The sequence below is a fragment of the Carcharhinus amblyrhynchos genome, chromosome 1 (genome assembly GCF_965287045.1).
Source record: "Carcharhinus amblyrhynchos chromosome 1, sCarAmb.v2.hapA, whole genome shotgun sequence".
Taxonomy (NCBI): Eukaryota; Metazoa; Chordata; class Chondrichthyes; order Carcharhiniformes; family Carcharhinidae; genus Carcharhinus; species Carcharhinus amblyrhynchos.
This window is the reverse complement of record NC_137324.1, coordinates 29,707,464-29,725,427: the sequence shown is the minus strand read 5'-3', so window position 1 is coordinate 29,725,427 and position 17,964 is coordinate 29,707,464. Positions and strand designations below refer to the sequence as shown.

General features: G+C 44.4%; 1 protein-coding gene across 5 annotated transcripts in view; it reads left to right on the top strand.

Annotated features, from left to right (window-relative positions):
• st8sia5 (ST8 alpha-N-acetyl-neuraminide alpha-2,8-sialyltransferase 5) overlaps nucleotides 1–17,964 on the top strand; it is a 51,025-nt gene that overhangs the window by 17,646 nt on the left and 15,415 nt on the right. For 3 of the 5 annotated variants that reach the window (XM_080204537.1, XM_080204715.1, XM_080204466.1), the window contains 4 exons: nucleotides 8,677–8,769; nucleotides 8,929–9,009; nucleotides 11,352–11,438; nucleotides 13,480–13,624. In XM_080204537.1, the coding sequence (XP_080060663.1) occupies nucleotides 8,677–8,769; nucleotides 8,929–9,009; nucleotides 11,352–11,438; nucleotides 13,480–13,624 (406 nt within the window). The remainder of the gene's footprint in view (nucleotides 1–8,676; nucleotides 8,770–8,928; nucleotides 9,010–11,351; nucleotides 11,439–13,479; nucleotides 13,625–17,964) is intronic. The other 2 variants (XM_080204808.1, XM_080204625.1) reach the window with 1 other exon arrangement.

The window sequence follows — 17,964 nt, the reverse complement described above, 5'->3', positions numbered from 1 at the left end:
GTATTTTTGGCACCCACATCTTACCTCAATTCCACATAAGTGGATGCTCTCAAAGCAGACATATTCCATTAACCCTTGAGTCCATGCCTTCTTTAAGTATCTTAGGATCATTTTATTATCCTATTCTGAATGGTCCATTGAAAATAAATGAGCTGCTCACTTCAAAAACAAGGCATGTTATTGTCCTCAGCACTGCTGCTTCACAGCACCAGGGACCCAGGTTTGATTCTCAGCTTGGGTCACTGTCTGTGCGGAGTCTGCACGTTCACCCTGTGTATGCATGGGTTTCCTCCGGGTGCTCTGGTTTCCTCCCACAGTCCGAAAGACGTGCTGGTTAAGTGCATTGGCCATGCTAAATTCTCCCTCGGTGTACCTGAACAGGCACTGGAGTGTGGTGACTATGGGATTTTCACATTAACTTCATTGCAGTGTAAATGTAAGCCTACTTATGATACTAATAAATAAAGTTAAACTTAAGACTTGTAGAATGAGTGAAATCCCTACATGAAAGGAAGATCCCAACATATAAGATCTTGATCCTGATGGGAATGGGAACCATTTTATTTTCTAAGGGAATCACTACTGGGAAAGCAGCAACTTTTAAATAATATGGTTGAATTTCTTTTTTCAAATGTCAGTGAGCACAGTCAGCCCTCGAGCTTCCTGCTAAGGTCAGCCTTCCGCTAATGTCAGATACTTCCTGGGGATCATCCAGATTATGGAAATTCTTTGGCCCTGAGAGTTGGATGATGTCATTGTGGAGGGTGGAAATTCAAGCCCACCCTAGAAAGGCCATCCAAAGGCCTTCCCTTTCGGAGCTTATATCTGTTAGTAATCACCATATTCATGAACATGATCTACGAAGAGCTGGAGAAATGTCATGCAATGAGAGAGGCTATTTTGATCAAAGTTCCTCTTTTCCAAGAACATACGTTGTAAAGCTATATAGCATAACATACAAAAGAGACAGTTAAACTGTGGGAACTATTGTCACAATAATTGACAGGAGGAACCTTGGTTAACACTTCTGGCACTCCAGGGATACTTCACTGAGCTGACAACTAAACCCTATGTGGATTTCAAACCCACAGTCAAGAGTGGCACTGACTGAGACAAGCTGCATGTTAATTAAGAAATGAGCATTAAAGACTGCATTCCTCTTTGGATTAAATATGTTTTTTTAAATCTGCAATTTAATTGTGTTATAAAGAGATCGTTCAATCTTGTTCTAAATTTGCCTGTATTAATTGTCCTGGAACTTCCTTTCTCTCTCTTTTTGGAGATCCATCTCTGTGTGTGACACATGATAAGGCAGCATGAGCCAGATGGCTTCCGCTGAGGCTGTAAACATACTGAAACTGGAGCCAGAGTGCTGCTGTTCTGACATATGGAGCAGCTGCTTATTTTGAGGACGCTAGCGGGTGATACAGACTAAACATTATTATTGCTTCCCCAGTGACTCAATAGGTATATCACCCAAAGTGAAACTGAACAATGCAGACTGAGGAAGATTCTAAATTCAGCTTTGTGAGTGTACTGTGGTTGATTCCCATGCCTCCAGGCTACAAAACATAGCTCAGGTTCAAATAGGCTTGAAGGGCAGCTCAGTGACACAGTAGTTAGCATGACTGCCTCACATTGCCAGGGACCCAGGTTCAATTCCGGCCTTGGGGTGACTATCTGTGCAGAGTTTGCAGATTCTTCCTGTGTCTGCGTGGGGTTCCTCCGATTGCTCCGTTTTCCCACACTGCAAAGATGTGCAGGTTAGGTGGATTGGCCATGCTAAATTGTGCCTTAGTGGCCCAAGATGCCTAGAGTAGGAGGATTAGTGGGGAAAATACATGGAGTTAAAGGATAGGCCTGGGTAAGATACTCTATCAGGGAGTCAGTGCAAACTCGATAGGCCAAATGGCCTTATTCTGTACTGTAGGGCTTCTATAATCCTAGGCTTGCTACAGGGTTGTTATAGAATCAGTAGCTGGATCCGGATGTATCTCTCTTGAGTAATTAGCAAGTTTTTATTATGGGTAGGGCCGGGCCATGAGAATTTAATCTCTGAGAAGAGTGGGGTTGGTGGGTTGAATGGCCTCGTTTCATTCAATGCACTCTTATGGACTTATTGATTTGTCATTTTTGTGACTTTATGATATAGCCGAGAAATCTGGGATATCGTTGTTTTAGACGGCACAGAAGGGGAAACAAAAGGGATGGCGGAGTTGCATTGCTGATTAGGGAACACATCACAGCTGTGTTGAGGGAGGAGAAATTGGAGGGATCTTGTAGTGACGCATTATGGGTGGAGCTCAGGAATAAGAAGGGCGAAATCACAATCTTAGGAATGTAATACAGACCTCCAACAGCCTGCAGGAGATAGAGGAGCAGTTGTGTTGTCTGATACTAAAAAGGTATGAAAAAGCAGGGTAGTTACGAAAGACTTTAACTTCCGCCATATTGACTGGGAATCCCTTACAGCCAGGGGTTTGGTTGGAGAGCAATTTGTTAGTTTCCAACCTGGGAGGGGGCCATACTAGACTTGGTAATGGGGAATGAGCCAAGCAAGGTGATCGATGTTTCAGTGGGTTTAATGACCATAATTCCATAAGATTTTGAGTAGTCATAAGGACAAGAATGGCCCTTGGGGAGGGTACTTAATTACATCCAAATTAGACAGGAACTGGAGAATGTGGATTGGGAGCAGCTATTTGAGGGCAAATCCATGTCTGGCATGTGGGAGATTTAAAAGACCAATTGATTGAAGTGTAGGACAGGCATGTCCCTGCAAAAACAAAATGAAGGATAGAAATGGCAGAATTCAGTGACCATGAATGACAAGGGACAATTGTAAGCTTAGTCTAAAGGGAAAGGGAAGCATATGATAGGTCTGGGCATCTATAAACTGTTGGAGTTCTTACAGAATATATTGAAAGTAGGAAGGAACAGAAACATGGAAATAGGAAGGCTAAAAAGGGCCATGAAATGCCTTTAGCAAACAGGGTCAAGGAGAATCCCAAGGCTTCTAATACATATATTAGGAACAATAGGATAACAAAAAGAGGAATAGGCCCACTCAAGGACAATGGAGGGAAGTGGGTGGAACCACAGGAAGCGGGAGAAATCCTTGATGAGTACTTTGTATCGGTAGTCATCAAGGAAAAGGACATGATGGATATTGAAGTCAGGGATAGGTGTGTGAATGTTCTAGAGAACGTCAATATATTGAAGGAGGAAGTGTTGAGTATCCTAAATTACATTAAGGTAAACAATTCCCAGTGGCCGGATGGGATCTATCCCACGTTACTGCAGGAGGTAAGGGGAGAAATATCAGATATCTTCACATCCTCTTTGACCACAAATGAGGTTCCAGAGGACTGGAGAATAGCCAATGTTGTTCCCCGGTTTCACAAAGAAAGCAGGGATAATCCAGCAAACTATAGGCCAGTGAGCCTGACGTCAAGCTTTTGGAGAAGATACTGAGGGACAGGATGTATGCACATTTGGAGGAAAATGGACTAGTTAGTGACAGGCAGCATGGTTTTGTACGGCGGAGGTCATGTCCCACCAACTTGATTGAGTTTTTTGAAGAGGTGACAAAGATAATTGATGAAGGAAGGGCAATGGATATAGTTTATATAGATGCTTGTAAGGCGTTTGACAAGGTCCCATGTGACAGACTGATACAAAAACTAAAATCACCTGGGATTCAGGATGGGCTGGTTAGATGGGCACAGAACTGGCTTGGTTATAGTAGAGAGGAGCAGTGGAAGGGTGTTTTTCAGAATGGAGATCTGTAACTAGTGGGATCTGCAGGGATAAAAGCAAATTACTGTGGATGCTGGAATCTGAAACCAAAAGAGAAAATGCTGGAAAATCTCAGCAGATCTGGCAGTATCTGTAAGGAGAGAAAAGGGTCCAGGCAACCCTTTGTCAAAAGCTTTGACAAAGCGTCGTCTGGACTTCCAGATGCTGCCAGACTTGCTGAGATTTTCCAGCATTTTCTTTTTTGGGGTCTGCAGGGATTGGCTGGGACCTCTGTTGTTTGTAGTATATAAATGATCTGAAGGAAAATGTGGAGGGTCTGATTAGAATTTTGCAGATGACACAAAGATTGGCGGCATTGCTGACAGTGCTGGGGATTCTCTAAGGTGGCCTTCATGACACACGACAGCGCAGAGTCCCTGAGCAGACTGATAGCCAAGTTCCGCACGGACGGTCTCAACAGGGATCTTGGGTTCATGTTGCACTATCTGTAACCCCCGTGATTTGCCTGGGTTTGCTAAATCTCACTTACTGTACTTTCTGGAGACAATACACATCTCTTTAACCTGGGCTTAATGCTCCTTCCACTCACATTGTTGGCCTCTTTAAGACTTGAATAGCAGGTTAGGTGTAAAGATTTGCAATCTAATCAGTAAGCGTGCTGTTGCATGCTCTTTCTGAGGCCAGAACCCTCCATCTGCCTGACGAAGGGGCAAACCCTGAAAGCTTGCGAGTTTACTATCAAATAAATCAGTTGGACTTAAACCTGGTGTTGTCAGACTTCTTACAGTGCTGGGGACTGTCAGAGGATGCAACAAGATATAGATAGGTTGGAGACTTGGGCATAGAAATGGCAGATGAAGTTTAATCCAGACAAATGCAAGATGATGCATTTTGGAGGATCAAATTTAGGTATGAATTAGACTGTAAATGGCAGAATCCTTGAGAAAATTAATATGCAGAGGGATCTGGGAGTGCAGGTCCACAGTTCCCTAAAAGTGGTGACACAAGAGGCCAAGTTGATTAAGAAGGCATATGACATGCTTGCCTTCATCAGCCAGGGCATTGAGCGCAGGAGTCGGCAAATCATGTTGCAGCTATATAAAACCTTGGTTAGACAGCATTTTGAGTATTGCATGCAGTTCTGGTTTCCACACTACCAGAAGGAAGTGAAAGTTTTGGACAGAGTGCAAAGCAGATTCACCAGGATGTTACCTGGTCTTGAGGTGTTGGCTATGAGGAGCGGTTGAATAAACTAGGATTGTTTTCACTGGAAAGACAGAGGCTGAGGGGAGACCTGATAGAGGTCTACAAAATTATGACAGGCATGGACAGGGTGGATAGTCAGATTTTTCCAAGTGTCAATTACAAGGGGCACAGGTTCAAGGTGAGAGGGGGGAGGTTTAAGGAAGATGGGCAGGGGAGGATTTTCAGGCAGAGAGTGGTGGGTGCCTGGAATGCACTGCCAGAAGAGGTGGAAGCAGGCACATCAGCAACACTTAAGAGGCATCGGGATGGGTACATGAATGGGGAGGAAATAGAGGGATATGGATCGAGTAAAGGCAGAAGGTTTTTTTTAGTTAGGGCATCATGATTGGCATAGGCTGATTGGAAGGCTGAAGGGCCTGTTCCTGTGCTGTACTTTTCTTTGTTCTTTGTTCTAAATTCAGGATTTATTTTACTATTGTAAGATTACGACCAGTAATTTGGCTCAGTTACTAGATACTTGTTCGCAATCAGTAATTGAAAGTAAATATTGGGCAGGATTTTCCAGCTGCATGCATCCTAAGACCAGAAATACTCACCTGAGCTCAATTGACCTTCATATGGCCCGCTGAATGTTCTCCCTCACCCGCTATGATTCCTGCGACGGGTGAGATGGGAAATATTCAGCCATCAACTTGTTATAATAAAACAGATTGATTCCATTAATTGTTAATATTGAATAGTCTCTTTCTGTGCTGTACATTCAACCTGACAGGCCAATTCATCCACAGAATTCCTATGGTGCAGAAGGAGGCCATTCAGCCCATCAAGTTTGCACCAACTCTCCAAAAGAGCATCCTGCCAGGCCCTCCCTGCCACATTATCCCATAACTATGCACATTTACCATGACCAGTGCACCTTACTTGCACATCTTTGGACTGTGGAAGGAAACCGGAGCATCTGGAGGAAACCCGCGCAGACATGGGGAGAACGTGCAGACTCCACACCGACAGTGACCCAAGCTGGAATTGAACCCAGATCCCTGGCGCTGAGGCAGCAATGCTATGCCAGTGATTTTGTTCCACATGAGCTCCCACCAGCCCTTTTCATCTAATTCTATTGATATAAACTTCTATTCTTTTTCTTTTAATATTTACATAGTTTCTTCTTAAATAGACCTATGTTGCCTGGACCCAAGCCTGAGGCTAGTGCTTCTCCTCAAATATGTCACATCTCCATGTCTGGCATGCTAGAGGCCTTTCTGAGACATCATACATACAATCATACAAACCTTACAGTGCAGAAGGAGGCCATTCAGCCCATCGAGTCTGCACCGATCACAATCCCATTCAGACCGTATTCTGTAACCCCACATATTTACCCTGCTAATCCCATCAACATGAGGGTCAATTTAGCATGGCCAATCCACCTAAACCTCACATCTTCGGAATATTGTCAGCAATGAAACTAAAACCTGCAGGAAAGACCAGTCATCATGTTTAATGTTTTGAGAATCCAACCAAACCATCAGGAAAGGTCTAGAAAGAGTATCTTAACTTCTTATGTACTTATAACAGTAAGAGTCCAGAACAGAAAATCAGGGGAACAGCTAGAGCTCCAGGTTTGCTTCCCAATCCTGAAAAAAATAGGTCAAGTTCACAGCTGCCCACATCTTGCAGCGAGTGCTATCCTTGGGGGCCTGGGGCTCGGTGTTTCTTGCAGCAGTAGGCAGACTGATCAGCTGCTCTGCAAACAGCTTCCACGGACTAGCAGTAGACAAGCTAAATAAAAAAATGAAACATGAAATCAGCTGAACATGCACCAACATTCTGATTGGTTCCTGCTTCCACTTATCCCACAGAAACAGATGCCAACCTCCATTTGGCCTCAGCCCCACTTCCCATGGTTAAACATGGGCAGCAGGGCAATCTGTGCCACATGGCCAGCAGAAACAAACATTGCCAAATCTCACCAATTGATCTGAAGGAGGAGAGAGGGGTACTTTTTCCAGTCCTCACCTGGCATTGTACACCAAGTTAAACTTTCCTTGTTTAGGAGGTGGATAAAATAAAGGTCAATTTCAAGGTCTCATTCTTTATTAATAAACAAGGTGCCACTGACATTGATAGCGATCAGTCTAGGTGACAGAATGATTTTTTTTAATGATTGAAAGATTTGGCTAACTCCTTGAAAACGTCTGAGAGACCCCATAGAGAACCCTTGTGGCACAGGGCAGGACAAACCTCAATGAATGTTAGGTTGCTTGGAGGTTTGCACGAAGGATTCATAGAATCATAGAAACCCTGTAGTGCAGAAGAAGGCCATTGGGCCCATCGAGCCTGCACCGACAACAATCCCACCCTGGCCCTATCCCCGAAACCCCATGCATTTACCCTGCTAATGCCTCTAACATACACGTCCCAGGACACTAAGGAGCAATTCAGCTTGGCCAATCCACCTAACCAGCACATCTTTCGACTGTGGGAGGAAACCGGAGCATCTGGAGGAAACCCACGCCAATATGATTCACTAGCCTCTAGAGCAGAGGCAAAAAACATTGGGTAGATTTTAACTCCAGATATGAAACAGGCAAGCTGAGGGCATAATGCTTGTCTACTCCTGCAGTGGGAAACTCAGTCTAACTAGAGGACCAGGCCATGTTGCTCTGGTGCCCTTGAGCAACATGCTCTGAGGAGGCACTTCCCTGAAGCTGACACAATACTGTATGGTTCGCAGATTGACCTGGTCAGCAGGCAGGTAGGTCAGGGGTTGGGGTGCTTTAGTTGGCAACGGCCCTTCTTGTTCTGTTGAGATGTGAGAAGCATCTCTGTTCTACCTTCCCCCAGAGAACTAATTCCCTGCTTGTCTTTCCATTTTCATTAATAGAAAGCTGAAAAACTAATAATGACAATCAAAAGATACAATCAGAAAATTGTGTATGCACTATAGGGATAAAAAGACCTAAGAAAACAGTGGCAAAGGAGGGAGAGGATAGTGCTGAAATTATGAGGGCACTAAATGAAAGAGAAAAGATGTAATTTTTCGAAAATGGCCTGTTGAGTTCTATAAGATATACCCTAGGTGTCTCGGCCCATATATTATTCAGAATGAACTGAGGCAGAGACCTTAACCTCTTTTAAAAAGTACCTGGATCTGCATCTTAAGTGCTGTAAGCTAGAGGCTCTGGGCTGGGTACAGGAAGGTGGAATTAGAAAGGGCTGGAATGGATAAGATGGGATGAATGGCCTCTTTCTGTGCTGTAACTTTTCTATGGCTCTAACAGATCATGTGGAGATTACTTGTAAACCCTTTTCAATATGCAGTATATCTGGGCAACATAATTTGTATGAGAGGCTCCCACTTTGTACTCAGCTATTCTATCTCGCTGTGTGAAGGCACCTGGCTTCGGTGCACCATTTCTCTGCAACGACTCAGCTCCTGAAGGTTGGAAAGTTGGCACTTGGGGAGTTTCACTGCGAACCCCATTGTCCTAGTTCAGTAGGACAGTTTCTTGGAGCTCGAGCACAATGTGTCATCGCTCTTGTCACACTGATTCCATACTCAGATTAACAATGATGCAGAGAAGAAAACCATTCAAAACCACTTGTCCATGGATTTGTGAACAAGTGGATAGTACTGTTTGCATTGATGTAACAGCTTCCTGTGGATTTGTTTATAAAACTATTATTTTTAAAAAATGTTATTTGCTACAGATACTTTGAGTTGCGCGAAGGCCCATTCGAGTACAACTCCTCAACATGCTGGAAACTACGGAACGAGATCACGGAGGTGAAGATACTTTCCATGTAAGTCATTGTGACAAAGCAGAGATTCTACATAGGATTGCGTAGTACAGAAATCGGCCATTTGGCCCATCCAGTCTATACCAGTGATTAAGCTCCATTGGGGCCTTCTCCCATTATTTTTCATCTAAATCTACCATCGTAACTCTTTTTTTAATTCAGTAAGAAGTATTACAACACCAGGTTAAAGTCCAACAGGTTTATTTGGTATCACGAGCTTCCAGAGCACTGCTCCTTCATCAGGTGAGTGAATTACTGTAAAATAATGGTCTTACTGATATCTTTCAGGGAAAGGAATTTCTCACACATGTGACTCTAAATCCACAGCAATGTGATTAACTCTTAACTGATCTCTGAAATGGCCAAGCAACTTACCCACCACAAAGGCAATTAGGGATGGAGAACTAACGCTGGCCTTTCCAATGATTTCCACATCCCATGAAAGAATAAAGGAATAACAAGTGACCGACAGGTGACAGCATATAAATGAGGCCAGTGGTGAGTCACCAGTGTATTGTGGAATGGTTCCAGAAGTGTGAGGAAATTCAGGAGATCTTATTAATGCACTGGAAATGGTTAGCTTCCTCACTGGTGAATTTCACTGTGCCACTCCAACACTAGTATGGGCCTAGTGCTGGCAGGTGAGATTAGATGGAAGTTCTGCTGTTTCTAATGTGTTTGTGTGGATTTGATGGGCTAATGGGCCTCTTCTGTGCTGTATAATTCTATAATTCTATGATTCTACTAAGGCTCCAGAAAGTACGAGGAGGATTGTTAAGAAGAATAAATGTCAATAACAATTGAATAGATTTGTTTGGGGGTGTATGGCAGGTAAGAAATTATGATGAAAGAGGAAGCAAATTTAAGTGTTTAAAGTTCAGTATTTATTACTCCATTTACTTTCTGTATGTCCAAAAATGTGTGGGTTAGGTGGATCGGCCATGCTAAATTGACCCTTAGTGTTAGGGAGATAAACAAAGTAAATATGTGGGATTCTGGGGATTGGACCTGGGTGGGATTATTGTTTGTGTAGGCTTGATAGTCTGAATGACCTCCTTCTCCATTGTAGGATTCTGTGATTCTATATATGTATTAAGGACCAGGCCAGAAAGTTCAAGTTATTTTATGAAGTTAGCCAAGATCCTAACTTTTACATTTGATTTTGGCATGAGGGTGAACATAAGGTGTTTCACTCCAGATATGATTCAAGCGACCCACTAGGAAGCTTTTATTAAAACAAACTTTACTGAAGAACACAGTTACAATATAACGAAAAGTATTGGCATAATGTTCACCAATTAAAATACTTTCATATGTATAATTCTTAAGAATTGTTTTAATTTAGCATTATCCACACATAGACATAAACCCTTCTTTTAGAACCAGTTAGCACAGAAATCAAAGATGCCTACATGATAACTAGATTTCACACTTCTGGAGAGTGAACCAGACAGACCCCTGTCTTCTAATTCTCATGCAGCAACTTCCAGAGAGAAAGTTGTCCACGCCAAGACAACAGAATCTCAGAGAAAAAGGCTTATTTTTTGGCAGAGTCTGGTCCCTAGTTCTAAGAGAGGGGAAGGGAGAGGCACTTCTTTTTCTCCCAAAAAAGCAGACTGAGTTTGAGTTCTCCGTGAAAGCCTAATTGTACCCAATCATATGATATTACCTGTCATTCAATCTAGGGTGGATAGTGATAGCCTTTTTCCTCGGATGGAGAATGCTAGCACGAGGGGGCATGGCTTTAAATTAAGGGGTGGTAGTTATAGGACGGATGTCAGGGGTAGGTTCTTTACCCAGAGGGTGGTGAGGGATTGGAATGCCCTGCCTGCTGCGGTTGTAAATGCGCCTAGTTTGGGGGCGTTTAAGAGATCTGTGGATAGGTTTATGGATGAAAAGGGATTGGTTTAGATTAGTGGGTCAGTGTCTTTTTTTTAAAAAAAACTGGTCGGCGCAACATCGTGGGCCGAAGGGCCTGTTCTGCGCTGTAATGTTCTATGTTCTAATCAAGCTCCACTCTGCAATATCCCAGGGGAAAGCACAAAACAACAGAATCTTGCATTGCTTCAGATCAAAGCAAACACTGCATCAATTAAGATCAATTATGTTGCTGCAGGAACAGTACAATGCTGCTGATCCAGACAGAATGACTCCAATAAAATGGAAGTGACTAGTAAGAACATTCAGCACAGAAATGTGACTAAAATACAAAGGCATAATATCATCGCATATGGTTAAGGCTCAATTATTAAAACTGTTATTGTTTGAGTACCTTTATTACTATAATATTGGTGCTTATTTAATGTGTCAGCAGAAAATCATCCAGCCCCGGGAGACAATCATTTCCTTGAATCTGTCAGCAATCTTGGGGATTAAATTGAAATTAAGGCAAAAACTCCTTTAGGCTGAATTTCCAGTTCATACCCTGCTGCTGAGGCAAGCCGGTTCCTCAGGGTTGGGGAACATGAATTTGTGACGCATGCCTCAAACGTTTAAATTGTATTTACACAAAGAAACTTGGTAATGAGAGTAGCTCCTTAAACATGAATTTGACATCACTGTTTCCATGCTCCTTTGTTCTGCAGGGTGAAACAGTCTGAACTGTTTGACAGATGGAAGACCCTGCAGTTGTGTAAATGGGAAATGAACAATACTGCGGCCAACATTTTCAAGTAAGTGGATGAGAAAGCAGGAGAGGCGACAAGGAGGAGTGAAAGAGACGGTGGGGGGAGTACAAGGATTGGGTGGAAGAGAAAGAAGTAGAATCTATCATTAAGGAAGAAATAGCAGGACACCTGGAAAAGAATGGTTCAATCAAGCAGATGCAGCATGGATTCATGTGTGACGAATTTACTGGAGTTTTATGAAGATGTAATGAGTGCGGTTGACAGAGGGGAACTGGGGGATGTGGTGTCTTTAGATTTCCAGAAGGCATTCAATAAGGTGCCTCACAAAAGGTTGCTGCATAAGATTAAGGTATACGGAGTTGGGGGTAAAGTGTTAGCGTGGATTGAGGATTGGCTATCTTATAGAAAGCAGAGAATAAATGGGTGCTTTTCCGTTTGGCAGTTGGTGACTAGTGGCATGCAGCAGAGATCAGTGCTGGGGCCTCAACTGTTTACCATATGCATAGATGATCTGGAGGAGGGGACCGAGTGTAGGGTAACAAAGTTTGCGGATGACACAAAGTTGAGTGGGAGAGCAAATTGCGTGGAGGACATGGAAAGTCTGCAGAGAGATTTGGATAGGCTAAGTGAGTAGGCAAGGATCTGGCAGATGGAGTATTATGTTGGCAAGTGTGAGAAAGGAATAATAGTAAAATGGATTATCATTTAAATGGTGAAAAATTACAACATGCTACTCTGCAGAGGGACCTGGGGGTCCTTGTGCATGTATCACAAAAACTCAGTTTGCAGGTGCAGCAGGTGATCAAGAAGGCAAATGGAATGTTGGCCTTTATCGCGAGAAGGATGGAGTATAAAGCAGGGAGGTCTTGCTGCAGTTGTACAAGATACTGGTGAGGCCACGTCTAGAGTACTGTGTGCAATTTTGGTCCCCTTATTTGAGAAAGCATATATTAGCTTTGGAGGGAGTGCAGAGAAGGTTCACCAGGTTAATACCAGGTTAGCTTATGAGGAGAGATTGAGTAGTTTGGGCCTGTACTTGTTGCAGTTTAGAAGACTGAGGGGAGATCTTATAGAGACATATAAGACAATGAAGAGGCTAGACAGGGTAGAAGCAGAGAGATTATTTCCACTGAGAAAGGAAACAAGAACTAGAGGGCACAGCGTCAAAATAAGGGGGAGTCAATTTAGAACAGAGTTGAGGAGGAACCTCTTGTCCCAGAGGGTAGTGGATCTCTGGAATTCTCTGCCCATTGAAGCAGTGGAGGCTACCTCGTTAAATGTGTTTCAGTCACAGGTAGATAGATTTTTGACCAATAAGGGAATTAAGGGTTATGGGGAGCAGGTGGGTAGGTGAAACTGAACGACTATCGGATCAGCCATGATCTTATTGAATGGCGGGGCAGGCTCGAGGGGCTAGATGGCCTATTCCTGCTCCTATTTCTTATGTTATGTTCTTATAAGGTAGAGAAATTGAGGATGGAGAGTTCCAGTTGAGATGGAAGAGGAGGAGTGGGTGAAGGGAGAAAAGAGAAATTGGGAGAAATGATGGGGAAGAAGACAGGGGAAGAGACTATGTGAGAGGTTAAGTGTTTGGTTAATTTATTATATATAATGTACTGCGTTTCTGGAGGGAGAGAGAAAGAGATCTGCAGAGTCAAATCCTGGATAAATTAGAAAGTAGGCCGCCCAAGATGTGAGGAGTAAAATGACCATATCTCCTCATGTGAAAGTCAGAGGTGGACTTCTTTACAGGTATGCAACCTGTATTGGCCAAATTCCTGATATGCAGTGTTTACAGGCAATCCTGCAGACTCGAGACGGGACTTTCCGGCCGTGCTCACCACAAGACCCTAAAATCCCGCCCAAGGTCAATGGACCTTTGCATAGTCCTGTCCTGCCGCTATGATTCCCATGGCAGGCGGGACAGGAAAATTCCGCCGTCAGGAAAATCCCTTTGTTTGCCTACTAGTGATCTTCCACTTTATATCAATCTTACCTGTTAGTCATGTTTGTTTCTGAGGCGCCCCACCGCCGTGTGAGTTCCTAAATCACTCAGTTTGTGTTTCATCCCCTTTTTGTTACTCAGATCTCATCTGATGCGATGCTGCAATGCTCCTGTATTTCTATTTACCACTCAGAAGAACACCCCCAAGGGCTTTAAGCTGAAATATGAAGTAGACAGCAGCGGCTTCCTCTTCATTGATGCTGAAGTCTTCCAGTTGTTTCCAAAGGTAAGGTGATGAGGTGACACGCTGTAATGAAGACTCAGCAGACAACAACCATTTCCAGCTTTGAGCAACTTATTACTCTGAATTTTGGAGCCACAAGGAGTCATTCATTTGTTGAAGTTGGAAATAAGAATGAAACTTTTTCACAAAGTTAAAAAACTTTGTGTGGTTGAAGAGAACAGCAGAAACAGGTATAAAAACATGACTGAATCTGTTCCCGGAGTGACAGCAGGGCTAGAATAGGAAAGTAGGATGGGATTAATGGCTTGCCAGCTCTGATTTTCTTTTAATATTCCTTAATTATTTTAACCTGACTCAGAACTATTGGGACTGGGTTAGCAGCATGAAGAATGGACAATCTGCAAAATGGCTCGATTCTCATTTTGAGTGATGAGAAGGTACTTGGCAAATGTACCTCCAGATATTGGGCAAAATGACACATGCACAAAAAGGCAACTGAGAGAAATTGAGGTGGTTTTACAATGAGCCGGGGAAGCAACCCAAGGGAAGATATTCTTTCTGCGGCTCTTCACAAATCCTACCCACCTTAGAGTCTCCACAAGCCTTGGACATAGGCAGGAAGAGGGAAGCAGTCATGAAAAGGGATTATAGGGAACTGGGTAGGCAGCTGAGAAAGAGGAATGCGAAGGTAGTGATCTCAGGATTGCTGCCTGCGCCGCAGGAGAATGAGAACAGGAACCGAATGAGGTGGAGGGTGAATGCATGGCTGAGGGACTGGAGCAGGGGGCAGGGATTCCGGTTCCTGGATCATTGGGACCTCTTTAGGGGCAGGTGTGACCTGTACAGTAAAGACGGGTGGCACTTGAATCCCAGGGGGACCATTATCTTGGCAGGAAGACTGGCTAGGGCTACTGGGGGGACTTTAAACTAGAAAGGTTGGGGGGAGGGAACAGAGATGAGGAGACTAAGACCGAGGAGGTTAGCTCCCGGGTAGGGAAGGACTGTAGACAGTATGAGAGGGAGGTTAGATGGGTGGTGGAGAAGAGAAATGTCCAGACCGAGGGGCTGAGGTGTGTCTATTTTAACACCAGGAGTGTAGTAAATAAGGTAGATGAGCTTAGGGCGTGGATTGCTGCTTGGGAATGTGATGTGGTGGCCATTACAGAGACTTGGATATCTCAGGGACAGGACTGGGTACTTCAGGTGCCAGGATTCAGATGCTTCAGGAAGGACAGGGTTGGGGGCAAAGGAGGTGGTGGAGTGGCACTGTTGATCAGGGACAGTGTCATGGCTGCAGAGAAGGAGGATGCCGCGGAGGGACTGCCTACAGAGTCATTGTGGGTGGAAGTCAGGAATAGCAAAGGGTCGATAACTTTGCTGGGTGTTTTCTATAGGCTGCCCAATAGTGACAGGGAAATTGAGGTGCAGATAGGGAAACAGATCCTAGAAAGATGTAGTAATAACAGAGTTGTCGTGATGGGAGACTTTAATTTCCCAAACATCGACTGGAATATCCCAAGGGTAAGGGGTTTGGATGGGGAGGAGTTTGTTAGGTGTGTTCAGGAGGGGTTCCTGACACAGTACATGGATAAGCCTACGAGAGGAGAGGCTGTACTTGACCTGGTGCTGGCTAATGAACCAGGACAGGTGTTGGATCTCTCGGTAGGAGAGCATCTTGGGGATGGAGATCATAATTCTATCTCCTTCACGATAGCATTGGAAAGAGATAGGATCAGGCAGGCTAGGAAGGTGTTTGTCTGGAATAAGGGGAAATATGAAGACATCAGGCAGATAATTGGACGAATAAACTGGAAGGAGGTGTTCTTGGGGAAAAGTACAGAAGGAAGGTGGCGGATATTCAAGGAATGTTTGACTGGAGCTCTGCACGATAACATTCCGATGAGACAAGGAGGTTTTGGTAGAGCACGGGAAACGTGGTGCACGAAGGTTGTGGTGAACCTAGTCAGGAGGAAAAGGAAGGTGTACAAAAGGTTCAGAGAGCTAGGAGATGGTAAGGATCCAGAGGAGTATAAGGCTTGTAGAAAGGAGCTTAAAAAGGAAATTAGGAGAGCCAGAAGGGGTCATGAGAAGGCCTTGGCAGGTAAGATTAAGGAGAATCCCAAGGCCTTCTACAAATATGTAAAAAGTAAAAGGATGAGAAGAGAAGGGATAGGACCTATAAAAGGTGAAGGGGGAAAAGTCTGTGTGGAACCGGAAGAAATGGCAGAGGTGCTTAATGAGTACTTTGCCTCGGTATTCACGGTGGAAAGTGATCTGGGAGGTTGTACTACAGGTTTGCAGCAGTCTGAAAAGATTGAGTATGTGGATGTTAAGGAAGAGGATGTGTTAGAACTTTTAAACTCTATCAAGATACACAAGTTGCCGGGACCGGTTGGGATGTACCCCAGGTTACTGTGGGAGGTGAGGGAAGTGATTGCAGAGCCCCTGGCGATGATCTTTGCATCGTCGATGGAGACGGGAGACGTTCCGGAGGATTGGAGGATTGCGGATGTGGTTCCTATTTTCAAGAAAGGGAACAGGGATAGCCCGGGAAATTACCGACCGGTGAGTCTGACCTCAGTGGTTGGTAAGTTGATGGAGAGGCTTCTGAGGGACAAGATTTATGAGCATTTGGAGAAGTTTAGAATGATCAGAAATAGTCAACATGGTTTTGTCAAGGGCAGATCGCGCCTTACGAGCCTAGTTGAGTTCTTTGAGAATGTGACTGAGCACACTGACGAAGGAAGAGCGGTAGACATGGTTTACATGGACTTCGGCAAGGCATTTGATAAGGTCCCCCATGCAAGACTTCTTGAGAAGGTGAGAGGGCATGGGATCCAGGGGGCTTTGGCCTTGTGGATCCAGAACTGGCTTGCCTGCAGAAGGCAGAGAGTGGTTGTGGATGGGTCTTTTTCTGCATGGAGGTTGGTCACCAGTGGAGTGCCCCAGGGGTCTGTTCTAGGACCCTTGCTGTTTGTCATTTTCATAAATGACCTGGATGAGGAAGTGGAGGGATGGGTTAGCAAGTTCGCAGATGATACGAAGGTCGGTGGTGTTGTGGATGGTCTGGAGGGATGTCAGAAGTTGCAGCGGGACATAGATGGGATGCAAGACTGGGTGGAGAAGTGGCAGATGGACTTCAACGCAGATAAATATGTAGTGGTCCATTTTGGCAGGACCAATGGGATGAGGGAATACAACATCAAGGGTAGGAGCCTTAGCTGTGTTGAAGAGCAGAGGGATCTTGGGGTCCGGGTCCATAGGACTCTTAAATCGGCCTCGCAGTTGGAGCATGTGGCCAAGAAGGCATATGGTGTACTGGCCTTCATTAATCAAGGGATTGAGTTTAGGAGTCGGGAGGTAATGCTGCAACTTTATAGGACTCTTGTCAGACCCCACTTGGAGTACTGTGTGCAATTCTGGTCGCCTCACTATAGGAAGGACGTGGAAGCTATTGAAAGGGTGCAGAGGAGATTTACAAGAATGTTGCCTGGATTGGGAGGCATGCCTTATGAAGATAGGTTGAGGGAGCTGGGATTCTTCTCCCTGGAGAGACGAAGGTTGAGAGGTGACCTGATAGAGGTTTATAAGATGTTGAGAGGAATAGATAGGGTGGATTCTCAGAGGCAATTTCCCAGGGCTGAAATGGTCGCTACGAGAGGACACAGATTTAAGGTGCAGGGAAGCAAGTACAGAGGAGATGTTAGGGGTAAGTTTTTCACTCAGAGGGTGGTGAGTGAATGGAATTGGCTGCCGTCGGTGGTGGTGGAGGCGAACTCACTGGGGTCTTTTAAAAGACTTCTGGATGAGTATATGGGATTTAATGGGATTGGGGGTTATAGCTAGGTCTATGGCTTAGTAGGTATAGAAGTGATCGGCGCAACTAGTGGGCCGAAGGGCCTGTTTGTGCTGTAGTGTTCTATGTTCTATGTTAAGCCTCTGCAGAATGGCTGTGAAGATTTCCTACTGAGATTATCAACACTCACTCACAGAAAAGGCTTATCCAAATCTTACTTCCCAAACGTATGCCTGTTCAAATGGGAATGCTGGGGTACATTTTTCAGTCCTGCCCATCATGGGAATTGTATGTTTGCATAATGGAAAATCTGGTGGACCATTCGAAGGTCCGTTGACCTCCTGCAGGAATTTTGGGTCGGGGGGGTGCGGGGGAGAGGTGGGGCACGTGTGGCTGGAAAATCCTACCTGCTATGTTCCCACAAGAACGTACATCACTGACACAGTTTTCCTTTCTACAGAGTTTCAGATTATATTTGGAGCCTTTGTGATTTCTTCCTAACTTTCCTGAGGATTGTCAGTTGTATACCAACAGGGCTTAGTGCTTTGTCAATGATAAGGTATAGATCAATAGGCACTAAAAGAAT